The sequence below is a fragment of the Habropoda laboriosa genome, unplaced genomic scaffold, assembly GCF_001263275.1.
Source record: "Habropoda laboriosa isolate 0110345459 unplaced genomic scaffold, ASM126327v1 scaffold376, whole genome shotgun sequence".
NCBI lineage: Eukaryota > Metazoa > Arthropoda > Insecta > Hymenoptera > Apidae > Habropoda > Habropoda laboriosa.
This window is the reverse complement of record NW_017100518.1, coordinates 76,983-89,947: the sequence shown is the minus strand read 5'-3', so window position 1 is coordinate 89,947 and position 12,965 is coordinate 76,983. Positions and strand designations below refer to the sequence as shown.

Below are 12,965 nucleotides of genomic sequence, written 5' to 3'. Positions count from 1 at the left end.
TACGGAAACGTCGCGTGCATATTCGTCTGAAATTTATAGAAGAAAAATGTATGTACAGCGTTATCCTTGCTTCCTCTTTCGTTTGCATACGGCGAAATTATGTGGGGCGATACACATAAATACATAATAGGTACATTATACGTGGCGAGAATGAAGAAGGAAAATCTCGACTTCTGAAAATTCAGCAATATTTTGTGATAGAATATTTTTCATAGTTTTTAGTGTAATATTAGAAGTGATAGATTGACTCTTATTACAAATGACGTCCTATTCTGAAATCTTCACTTCCGAAGATTCAGCAATATTTTGTAACGGAATATTTTTCATATATTTTTAGTGTAATATTGACTCTTATTACAAAGGACGTCGTATTCTGAAATTTTCACTTCCGAAAACTCAGCAATATTTTGTAACGGAATATTTTTCATATTTTTTTAGTGGAATATTGACTCTTATTACAAATGACGTCGTATTCTGAAATCTTCACTTCCGAAAATTCAGCAATATTTTGTAACGGAATATGTTTCACATTTTTTTAATGGAATATTAAAAGTATTTAGTGCAATATTGACTCTTATTACAAAGGACGTCGTATTCTGAAATCTTCACTTCCGAAGATTCAGCAATATTTTGTAACGGAATATTTTTCATATTTTTTTAGTGTAATATTGACTCTTATTACAAATGACGTCGTATTCTGAAATCTTCACTTCCGAAAATTCAGCAATATTTTATAATAGAATATTTTTCATATTTTTTTAGTGTAATATTAGAAATGATAGGTTGAGTCTTATTATAAATGACGTGATATTGTGAATAATATTAGTGGTAGAAGTAGGTAAATTTGAGTTCATTAATATGTGAAATGTGAGGTTGGTAGAAATAAATATTGAACGTTTCCACTGGAGTTCGTCACGATTGCGAGACCTCTTTACTACGAAAGGATCAGTCAATGGAAACGTTTACGTATTTCGATTAATCACGGTATATAATCACTTTCCTAGTAAATCTCAGCACGTTGCAGTGAGTTAAGGTGAAGCGTTTATAGACACTTGCAGAATATTCTTATGCGAAGTGTCGACTTATTTTAAGGTCGTAATACATCAGAAATCTAATAGCTTATTTATTCTATCTTTATCTTCTAATTTGTCACTTGAAATATTAAGCGATGAGTCAACTCCTCGTCGCGAAATACTTCGCCAGCGCGCAAGACGAGTTAACTCGTCGTGGAACTTCGAAAATGACACGCGCAATTTTAAACCTGACACGTCATTTATTTTTTAAACATACAAAAACAAAACGTAATTCATTTGATGCGGCGCGCAAAGAATGCGCTCCAAATTTAGTTTAAATTAAAAGATTAACCTTCCTTGCTAGTTGTCGTTAAGGTTCCTGTTTGGTACCGTGATCTTATTTCTCGGTTGGAAGATATCACGATGGATGTTACCCCTATTGGTTGTTTAGTTTTAGGTTAAACTACGTTGTTCGGTTTTTTTTTTAATATGTACACTCCGTACACGCCCTGATTCTCTCCGTACATATTCTAGTTCTCTCCGTACATATTCTGGTCTCGGGCTTGCGAAAGCTACCTTTATACATGTTTTTGTAGCTGCTAATTCAGAAAAAGGGCCAATCAACGCCCTTCCCAGAAAAAGGCCTCTTTCGCGAACCCTTATTGGCAGGTAGATAGAAGCGATGCAAGTCAACGGTGGGCGTGATCGGTCGCGTGGTTCGTGTTGAGAACACGACAGTTCCCATTGCTTCAACTGCTAATACAACTTCTAACCCGATTCAACGTGGATTCAGTGACTTAATGTGGGCCTTTTTGAAACTTCTTCCCACTCCAATTCTTGGTGTCGGCTAAATAATACTACTTGCTAAACCCAATACTATAATATTGTCTGGTAAATGGACTACGACATGTAGGGACGAATCAAAAGAGAAGACAGAGGAGGATGCAGTAAAGAACACACCCCTCTCGCTACCACCCCTATTATTAGCTCAGTCTTCTAACTCGCAACATTAGCATAAAAAAAAATTCTAATCGTCCCCTGCGTTTAAGGTACGAGTCTCTTAGGTAGCCTTACCGACGAGTTCACTAGGAGGATCCAGGACGAATCGTAATTTCCTTCCCCTTTCCTTTTCTCTCTATCCTCTCTCTATTTATTTTCTTTTCATGACCAACCGCCGTACACCTTATCACAGTATTTTTATTAAAATGTAACTATCATCTGTCCAGCTTTCTCACTCACAATATTAGATAAAAAAAAAAATAGTAATACCCTTTCTGTTTATTTCCTTCTTTCGTAACCATAATCGCGATACACCATTTTTATTAAAGTACTACTACCATTTGTCCAGCCTTCTCACTCACAGCATTAGTATAAAAAAAAAAAATTCTAATCATCCTCCACGTTTAAGACACGAGTCTCTTAGGTAGCCTTACCGATAACTTCCACCTTTCTTTCCTTTTCCTTTCTCTCCTATCCTCTCTCTATTTATTTCTTCTTTCCATAACCAATCGCCATATACCTTATCACACTATTTTTATTAAAGCATAACTATTATCTGTCCAGCCTTCTCACTCACAACATTAGTTTAAGACACGGATCTCACGGTACATTACGCAGAAGATCCAGGACGAAACTCGTCCCTTATTTCCCTTTCCTTTTCCCCCTGTCGTCTCTCTATTTATGACGAGTGATCTCAAGTGACACATACTCTATCACAGTATATCTATCAAAACATAAGAACACAAAAATTGAAAAAAAAAAGAAAAAAGAAAACTGAAAGTACGACTTCGAGAGGAGACCCAGTTCTCACATGAACGCCACCAGGTCTCGATGACTCGACGATTAGCTTTAATCGTTGATATAATCGCGGTGAGGTATGTAATTGCAATGATGTCAAGTCGGGAATAGATAGACGGAACTGGAAGCTACTAGAAACTCTCTCGATCGTTTATAAAACTCCGCTAGGTTCAACGTTTATGGCAACCGGTGTGTACGCATGGTATCGCAAAGTTCCCGTGTAATTTCCGTAGAAGAAGCGCAAGAAGCTCTTCGAAACGGTACGCCGGTAATTAACCATAAATTCGCCCGGTGACATTCGGTTAATTTAACCGAAGTATAAATAAAGTTTCAACTGGTTCGATTATTCGCCGTGGCGAACATGGGAATAGGAAGTGGGAGGGAGAGAGAAGAGAGTTAACCGTCGGATATTAAAACCAATTAAAACCTCGGTAAATCGAGTATCGCTGGACGATTACATAAATCATCCCGGTGGCAGTGTGCACTTTCAAGGAATATCATTCACCTGGTAAACGGGGGAAAAATGAATTTTATAATTCGCAACCGGAGACGGGACCCTTTTGAAAAAATTCTACCATTAAGGAAAGAGGGAAGCGTGGCATCGTTGATGTCGGCAAAGAAGGGGACTATAAACGATACCAACCGGTGGTAAACCTCGCGTTCATAAATATTCGATCATTAACACAGGTCACATTTATTATTGTCGCGGGGTATACAACACGGTTATATCATTACCGTGTAAATTATAATCAGCGTTATAATAGGATGCGTATTGTAGATTAAAAATTCACAAGCCTCGATGAATATTGATGTTTACGATCCGGGTGGATCACTTTTGTATACGATTTTTTAAATACAGCCGGTGCCGGTGTCGGTATTCGTTGTGTTCACGCTTCAAGAACGAACTCGAGTAAGTTCCTCGTTAAAGTAAACGTAATTGGCCGTAAAATTTGTGGATCGACGTCGGTGTACGATTCTTACGTAAGAAATGCGGTATGCACGTGTCGTGGTTAGTACGTTACAGTTGAAGAGAGATACGGTGAGAGAGGGAGAGAGAGAGAGAGAGAGAACGAAGACGGTCTTCTAAGAATTGAAACACAAGGTGGACATACGTTCGGAATCTTAATCACATTCAACGAGAAAAACTGGAGATTTTATCCATGACTGAGCGGAGAGTCGGTCGTGTCACAAATACGGTTGTATTACGAGCCCTTACCATTATTGTCATATATCTCTCCTGTGCGATCCACGAGGTCCACGGATCGAGAAGAAATCTCCGCGCACGTTTCTCCGATTTCCTTGCCAGATTGTTCGCCTCTATTGTAATCGTTTTCTCCATTACGACTATTCCAGATTGCCGCGATACGTTCGTTTCTCTAACCGGGAGAGCGGAATGGCGAAAATATCAGGCTCCGGTGTATGAACTGTTCGACCTACACGCGGTACGGAGTTAAAAGGTTTTCGAGAGAGATCGATAAAAATGGTGGAACGAAAGTAACGCGATGTATCGAACGTGAGATGGTGATTTTGTTATTTTTGTGTTAAACGCGACTTTCTTCTTGTAGTTTTCTTTCTTTCTCTTTCTTTTATGATTGTTACTTTGCTTTAGAGTCTCGACGTTGCGATATTTTTTTGATAATAACATAGTATTAACGCGTTTTCTGTGTTCGCTTGAGATGATCTATTGTAAGAAAAAATTATGCGCCATATGAAAGTTTGAGAATATTTCTCATATTTCGTCAATATTGAATCTGCTACTAATTGTAATATTCTGGAGATCAATAGCAATCTTCCTCGTATCGACTGACTTGAACGATAAGAAATTTTTTAAAACGTTCTCAAAGTTGCTAAGATAGTATTATTGTGTTTTCTGTTGTATGCATACAATGTGAGTATACGCAAATTATGAATCACCCGCCAATTTTCATCAATATTGAGTTTGCTACTGATTGTAATGCTATGGAGGTCAATAGCAATTTAACCCTATATCGATTGATTTGAGTAATAAAAAATTGTTGAAGTTGCTAACTCTTGCAAATTTTTGTGTAACTTCCAATGCACAGTGGTTCCAAACTTTGGACGATAGTGTACATTAAAATAGCGTTTAAAATAGTATTATCGTAAATCTTCCCTTAAAATCATCTACTGTCAAAAAGAATCACGTACCAGACAAATTCGTACATAAATTTTGGTGTAGCTTAGAATGTACCTGTAGTGATTCCAAACGGTATCGTAGATACATTAAAGCAGCGTTTAAAATAGTACTGCTAGGCGCTTTAAATATTTTAACACATTTCAAATAGCCTTTTTATCTTCCTTTAAAATGATCTACTGTAGAAAAGAATCGTTTACCAAATAAATACATACGTCAATTTTGGTGTAACTAGGAGTGCACCTATAGTGATTCCAAGCGGTAGTGTAAGTACATTAAAACAGTAATTTACAACTTTAGAAACCATCACACACGAATTTAACAAAGTAGAAAATTCACAAATTTATAAACCAACCGTGTTTGTACGTTACACACGAATTCAACGAAGTAGAAAATTCACAACTTTATGCTGTGAAACATAAAGTTAAACCAATCATACCACGCAATCAACCTTACCAGCTAAAATAAACCGAGCAGGCTTTAATTTAACACGTAAATTAAACCAAAGCAGTTTAAGTGCAACGCTTAAAACACAGTTAGAGTAACTTAACCGAGTAAATTTGTAAACTTACACCAAACGAGTTACTACATTCCACACGAATTCAACGAAGCAGAAAATTCACAAATTTATAAACCAAACGTATTAATACATCACACACAAATGAACAAATTATAAACTATCTATTCGCGACTACAAACACCCGCCTCAAACGATTCCAAAACAGAAACGTTTCACTCGCAACATCCACCTGCCGGTACCATTAATATTAACACGCGAAAGTGGCAAACTAGCCACATACATCGTGTTTAAAAAAAAGCACACGTATTTACATTTCACCAGGCAGAGGTTACCTCGCCCATTTATCAGCGCGAATCGGTGACGCGGCGCGTCCCGATTAGCGAAACGCGACTTAACGAGCGCCCCGCGATATGATCGATAGCCGCGTACGTTTGCCAAATGGAAAATCGTTTTGGTCGAATAGGATTAAGGTCGCGCTGAATCGCCGTCGAATCACTGAAAATCGCACACACTTGCGAGCGCGGGTTCATCGCGAGCAAACCTCCCGACGACCATTTAAAGTCCGGCTTTCACGCGGCCAAAGAAATGGAAACGCGGCGTTAATTAACTCGGCTAAGTGGCTGTGCTGCTATTACGAGTATCTATCGCCGACCCGTGTTAGTTATAAATTGATGTAACCATGCCAGCCGACTAATGAGATGAAATGTGATCGCCTTTCTCTCGTTAAACGCCGCGGCGCGGCGCGAGGTGAAGTCACGCCGACCGGTATTCGCGGTATCGATACTGATAAATGGGACCGCGTGGCCAGATATCGAACCCTTACGATATAACGAGTCTCCTCGCCGCATGGTTTCCTCTTGCGCAATCCGCACACTTCTCTCTCTTCTCGTTTGTTGTCATGTTAATCGTGGATAGAGGAGAGTTGCGCAACCTTCTTTTCGCGGGGAACACAGGAGTTGCGTGCGGTTCAGAGTAAATATGTACAATCGAGACCGTAAAACGGGGAAAAAATGTTTCGGCGTGTTCGAGATGTGGATGGAATCTGGATGGTTTTGCATAGGTAGGCGTTCGACAGAGGAGACGGGGAACTCTGTGTGGGATGAGAGTGGTTGTAATTTGGTGGAAGTGAATGTTCCGTTAACAAAGTTTTTAATAGGTGTGAAGTGAGAGGCTTTGGAAGTGAGAAATTGTGCTTGATTTTTTGGAAATGTGTTGTATTTCATGTCGTCGAAATTTGGGAAACTTCATTTTTCAAGGGACAAGTAAACCAGTTTGTCAATTATAATTTTGCTTATACTTATTTCTTCTTAGTTGGTGGATTAAGTCAGTGCAAATCAGGTGATTTTACATCGATATTTAATGAACTGATATTATCGATCAAAAGGAAAAATTATCTTAGGGGTAACGGTGTAATATCTTTTGAGAGATCATATTAATAAAGATGTTCGCGACCTCGATGATAATACTAGTGTAGTAGCTTAAATATTAACCCTTTGCACTCGGGGGTTATTTTTCTATAGGAAAGGTCGCAAATCGGATCTTCTTTGAAATTTTTACCAACCGCCGTACACCTTATCACAGTATTTTTATTAAAATGTAACTATCATCTGTCCAGCTTTCTCACTCACAATATTAGATAAAAAAAAAAATAGTAATACCCTTTCTGTTTATTTCCTTCTTTTGTAACCATAATCGCCATACACCATTTTTATTAAAGTACTACTACCATTTGTCCAGCCTTCTCACTCACAGCATTAGTATAAAAAAAAAAATTCTAATCATCCTCCACGTTTAAGACACGAGTCTCTTAGGTAGCCTTACCGATAACTTCCACCTTTCTTTCCTTTTCCTTTCTCTCCTATCCTCTCTCTATTTATTTCTTCTTTCCATAACCAATCGCCATATACCTTATCACACTATTTTTATTAAAGCATAACTATTATCTGTCCAGCCTTCTCACTCACAACATTAGTTTAAGACACGGATCTCACGGTACATTACGCAGAAGATCCAGGACGAAACTCGTCCCTTATTTCCCTTTCCTTTTCCCCCTGTCGTCTCTCTATTTATGACGAGTGATCTCAAGTGACACATACTCTATCACAGTATATCTATCAAAACATAAGAACACAAAAATTGAAAAAAAAAAGAAAAAAGAAAACTGAAAGTACGACTTCGAGAGGAGACCCAGTTCTCACATGAACGCCACCAGGTCTCGATGACTCGACGATTAGCTTTAATCGTTGATATAATCGCGGTGAGGTATGTAATTGCAATGATGTCAAGTCGGGAATAGATAGACGGAACTGGAAGCTACTAGAAACTCTCTCGATCGTTTATAAAACTCCGCTAGGTTCAACGTTTATGGCATGGTATCGCAAAGTTCCCGTGTAATTTCCGTAGAAGAAGCGCAAGAAGCTCTTCGAAACGGTACGCCGGTAATTAACCATAAATTCGCCCGGTGACATTCGGTTAATTTAACCGAAGTATAAATAAAGTTTCAACTGGTTCGATTATTCGCCGTGGCGAACATGGGAATAGGAAGTGGGAGGGAGAGAGAAGAGAGTTAACCGTCGGATATTAAAACCAATTAAAACCTCGGTAAATCGAGTATCGCTGGACGATTACATAAATCATCCCGGTGGCAGTGTGCACTTTCAAGGAATATCATTCACCTGGTAAACGGGGGAAAAATGAATTTTATAATTCGCAACCGGAGACGGGACCCTTTTGAAAAAATTCTACCATTAAGGAAAGAGGGAAGCGTGGCATCGTTGATGTCGGCAAAGAAGGGGACTATAAACGATACCAACCGGTGGTAAACCTCGCGTTCATAAATATTCGATCATTAACACAGGTCACATTTATTATTGTCGCGGGGTATACAACACGGTTATATCATTACCGTGTAAATTATAATCAGCGTTATAATAGGATGCGTATTGTAGATTAAAAATTCACAAGCCTCGATGAATATTGATGTTTACGATCCGGGTGGATCACTTTTGTATACGATTTTTTAAATACAGCCGGTGCCGGTGTCGGTATTCGTTGTGTTCACGCTTCAAGAACGAACTCGAGTAACTTCCTCGTTAAAGTAAACGTAATTGGCCGTAAAATTTGTGGATCGACGTCGGTATACGATTCTTACGTAAGAAATGCGGTATGCACGTGTCGTGGTTAGTACGTTACAGTTGAAGAGAGATACGGTGAGAGAGGGAGAGAGAGAGAGAGAGAGAACGAAGACGGTCTTCTAAGAATTGAAACACAAGGTGGACATACGTTCGGAATCTTAATCACATTCAACGAGAAAAACTGGAGATTTTATCCATGACTGAGCGGAGAGTCGGTCGTGTCACAAATACGGTTGTATTACGAGCCCTTACCATTATTGTCATATATCTCTCCTGTGCGATCCACGAGGTCCACGGATCGAGAAGAAATCTCCGCGCACGTTTCTCCGATTTCCTTGCCAGATTGTTCGCCTCTATTGTAATCGTTTTCTCCATTACGACTATTCCAGATTGCCGCGATACGTTCGTTTCTCTAACCGGGAGAGCGGAATGGCGAAAATATCAAGCTCCGGTGTATGAACTGTTCGACCTACACGCGGTACGGAGTTAAAAGGTTTTCGAGAGAGATCGATAAAAATGGTGGAACGAAAGTAACGCGATGTATCGAACGTGAGATGGTGATTTTGTTATTTTTGTGTTAAACGCGACTTTCTTCTTGTAGTTTTCTTTCTTTCTCTTTCTTTTATGATTGTTACTTTGCTTTAGAGTCTCGACGTTGCGATATTTTTTTGATAATAACATAGTATTAACGCGTTTTCTGTGTTCGCTTGAGATGATCTATTGTAAGAAAAAATTATGCGCCATATGAAAGTTTGAGAATATTTCTCATATTTCGTCAATATTGAATCTGCTACTAATTGTAATATTCTGGAGATCAATAGCAATCTTCCTCGTATCGACTGACTTGAACGATAAGAAATTTTTTAAAACGTTCTCAAAGTTGCTAAGATAGTATTATTGTGTTTTCTGTTGTAGGCATACAATGTGAGTATACGCAAATTATGAATCACCCGCCAATTTTCATCAATATTGAGTTTGCTACTGATTGTAATGCTATGGAGGTCAATAGCAATTTAACCCTATATCGATTGATTTGAGTAATAAAAAATTGTTGAAGTTGCTAACTCTTGCAAATTTTTGTGTAACTTCCAATGCACAGTGGTTCCAAACTTTGGACGATAGTGTACATTAAAATAGCGTTTAAAATAGTATTATCGTAAATCTTCCCTTAAAATCATCTACTGTCAAAAAGAATCACGTACCAGACAAATTCGTACATAAATTTTGGTGTAGCTTAGAATGTACCTGTAGTGATTCCAAACGGTATCGTAGATACATTAAAGCAGCGTTTAAAATAGTACTGCTAGGCGCTTTAAATATTTTAACACATTTCAAATAGCCTTTTTATCTTCCTTTAAAATGATCTACTGTAGAAAAGAATCGTTTACCAAATAAATACATACGTCAATTTTGGTGTAACTAGGAGTGCACCTATAGTGATTCCAAGCGGTAGTGTAAGTACATTAAAACAGTAATTTACAACTTTAGAAACCATCACACACGAATTTAACAAAGTAGAAAATTCACAAATTTATAAACCAACCGTGTTTGTACGTTACACACGAATTCAACGAAGTAGAAAATTCACAACTTTATGCTGTGAAACATAAAGTTAAACCAATCATACCACGCAATCAACCTTACCAGCTAAAATAAACCGAGCAGGCTTTAATTTAACACGTAAATTAAACCAAAGCAGTTTAAGTGCAACGCTTAAAACACAGTTAGAGTAACTTAACCGAGTAAATTTGTAAACTTACACCAAACGAGTTACTACATTCCACACGAATTCAACGAAGCAGAAAATTCACAAATTTATAAACCAAACGTATTAATACATCACACACAAATGAACAAATTATAAACTATCTATTCGCGACTACAAACACCCGCCTCAAACGATTCCAAAACAGAAACGTTTCACTCGCAACATCCACCTGCCGGTACCATTAATATTAACACGCGAAAGTGGCAAACTAGCCACATACATCGTGTTTAAAAAAAAGCACACGTATTTACATTTCACCAGGCAGAGGTTACCTCGCCCATTTATCAGCGCGAATCGGTGACGCGGCGCGTCCCGATTAGCGAAACGCGACTTAACGAGCGCCCCGCGATATGATCGATAGCCGCGTACGTTTGCCAAATGGAAAATCGTTTTGGTCGAATAGGATTAAGGTCGCGCTGAATCGCCGTCGAATCACTGAAAATCGCACACACTTGCGAGCGCGGGTTCATCGCGAGCAAACCTCCCGACGACCATTTAAAGTCCGGCTTTCACGCGGCCAAAGAAATGGAAACGCGGCGTTAATTAACTCGGCTAAGTGGCTGTGCTGCTATTACGAGTATCTATCGCCGACCCGTGTTAGTTATAAATTGATGTAACCATGCCAGCCGACTAATGAGATGAAATGTGATCGCCTTTCTCTCGTTAAACGCCGCGGCGCGGCGCGAGGTGAAGTCACGCCGACCGGTATTCGCGGTATCGATACTGATAAATGGGACCGCGTGGCCAGATATCGAACCCTTACGATATAACGAGTCTCCTCGCCGCATGGTTTCCTCTTGCGCAATCCGCACACTTCTCTCTCTTCTCGTTTGTTGTCATGTTAATCGTGGATAGAGGAGAGTTGCGCAACCTTCTTTTCGCGGGGAACACAGGAGTTGCGTGCGGTTCAGAGTAAATATGTACAATCGAGACCGTAAAACGGGGAAAAAATGTTTCGGCGTGTTCGAGATGTGGATGGAATCTGGATGGTTTTGCATAGGTAGGCGTTCGACAGAGGAGACGGGGAACTCTGTGTGGGATGAGAGTGGTTGTAATTTGGTGGAAGTGAATGTTCCGTTAACAAAGTTTTTAATAGGTGTGAAGTGAGAGGCTTTGGAAGTGAGAAATTGTGCTTGATTTTTTGGAAATGTGTTGTATTTCATGTCGTCGAAATTTGGGAAACTTCATTTTTCAAGGGACAAGTAAACCAGTTTGTCAATTATAATTTTGCTTATACTTATTTCTTCTTAGTTGGTGGATTAAGTCAGTGCAAATCAGGTGATTTTACATCGATATTTAATGAACTGATATTATCGATCAAAAGGAAAAATTATCTTAGGGGTAACGGTGTAATATCTTTTGAGAGATCATATTAATAAAGATGTTCGCGACCTCGATGATAATACTAGTGTAGTAGCTTAAATATTAACCCTTTGCACTCGGGGGTTATTTTTCTATAGGAAAGGTCGCAAATCGGATCTTCTTTGAAATTTTTTAAAACTCCATTGCACTTTGGTGAAGAAATTTATGAAGGCCCGTAGATCTGCTCTCTGTCTTGATTAATTATTTACCAAGTGGTAATTATTTAATGTCGCTTTTCAGTCGCCACTCGATTGCAAAGGGTTAAGTCTGTTCGATTTTAAAAATCTTAGATGACTTGAGTTCAGGTCGACGTAAATCAGATCCACAATAAATTTTTTGTATGAAAGGACTAAAATTATTTAAACTTTCGTTTAAATTTGATAAATGAAATAGTCTTTTGGCAGAATAGTGCGTTAAAAAAAAAGTGGTTTTCTTCCTTTCTGGAAAATCTAAATTTCTCGAGTTTCGTAATTTTGGCATTGAAACGACGATATACAAAACACTTTTCACAAAAAAATATCACATCTAGATTATCGTCATTGTCTCCTAAATACCCTAACTCTTCCACGCGAGAAAGACGGTTCAACAATGAGGCAGATTTTGTGAATCTAAGATCCCTTAGCGAAGAGGCTGTCACAAATTGTACTCTCTCGAGCATAAATGTGGGATCGTGAAGAGACCCAGACGAGATACTATAATTCAGTAGAAAACGCGTGGGGTAGGGTAGGACGAAGCACCCAGGCTGCTCGTTTTCAAGGATAAAGCTATTGGAATCGGCCGAACCACTTGCCTGATTATTGGTATTGTCGTCTCTTTTTCAGAAGCCCATCATCGCCTCTTCTTCCTTCTTCTCGAAACGCTCCGCGCGATTCGTCAAACAGTACGCACGATTCTGTTTCTATTTGATATTGAATTTTGTTTAAAAAGTATTTTTAACAATATTCTAAAATCAATTCATGAAACACTTCAATATTTGACTTTGCAACCTAATTTGTTAGATCGTTAAGGGAGTAAACTATCCTGAGGCTTCGAAAAATGGGTCAAATTCGGGGGAATTCTTTTCAAAGGTAATTACTAAATGAAAAGTTTCAATTTTGTAAATTTTTGCTTCTTAGAAATTAGAGAAAACAGCTGAAAATTGTATCATCTGAAACAAATTGAAGCTTCTCATTTAGCAATTACCAATAAAAAAAATTCCTAACCTAACTTAACCACCCTG

The 12,965-nt window shown here is 38.6% G+C and overlaps 1 protein-coding gene across 1 annotated transcript in view; it reads right to left on the bottom strand.

Annotated features, from left to right (window-relative positions):
- Window positions 1-12,965, bottom strand: part of LOC108576515 (transcription factor AP-2-epsilon) — a 107,957-nt gene that overhangs the window by 75,377 nt on the left and 19,615 nt on the right. The window contains exon 4 of the mRNA XM_017939521.1: window positions 4-26. Coding sequence (XP_017795010.1) covers window positions 4-26 — 23 coding nt within the window. The remainder of the gene's footprint in view (window positions 1-3; window positions 27-12,965) is intronic.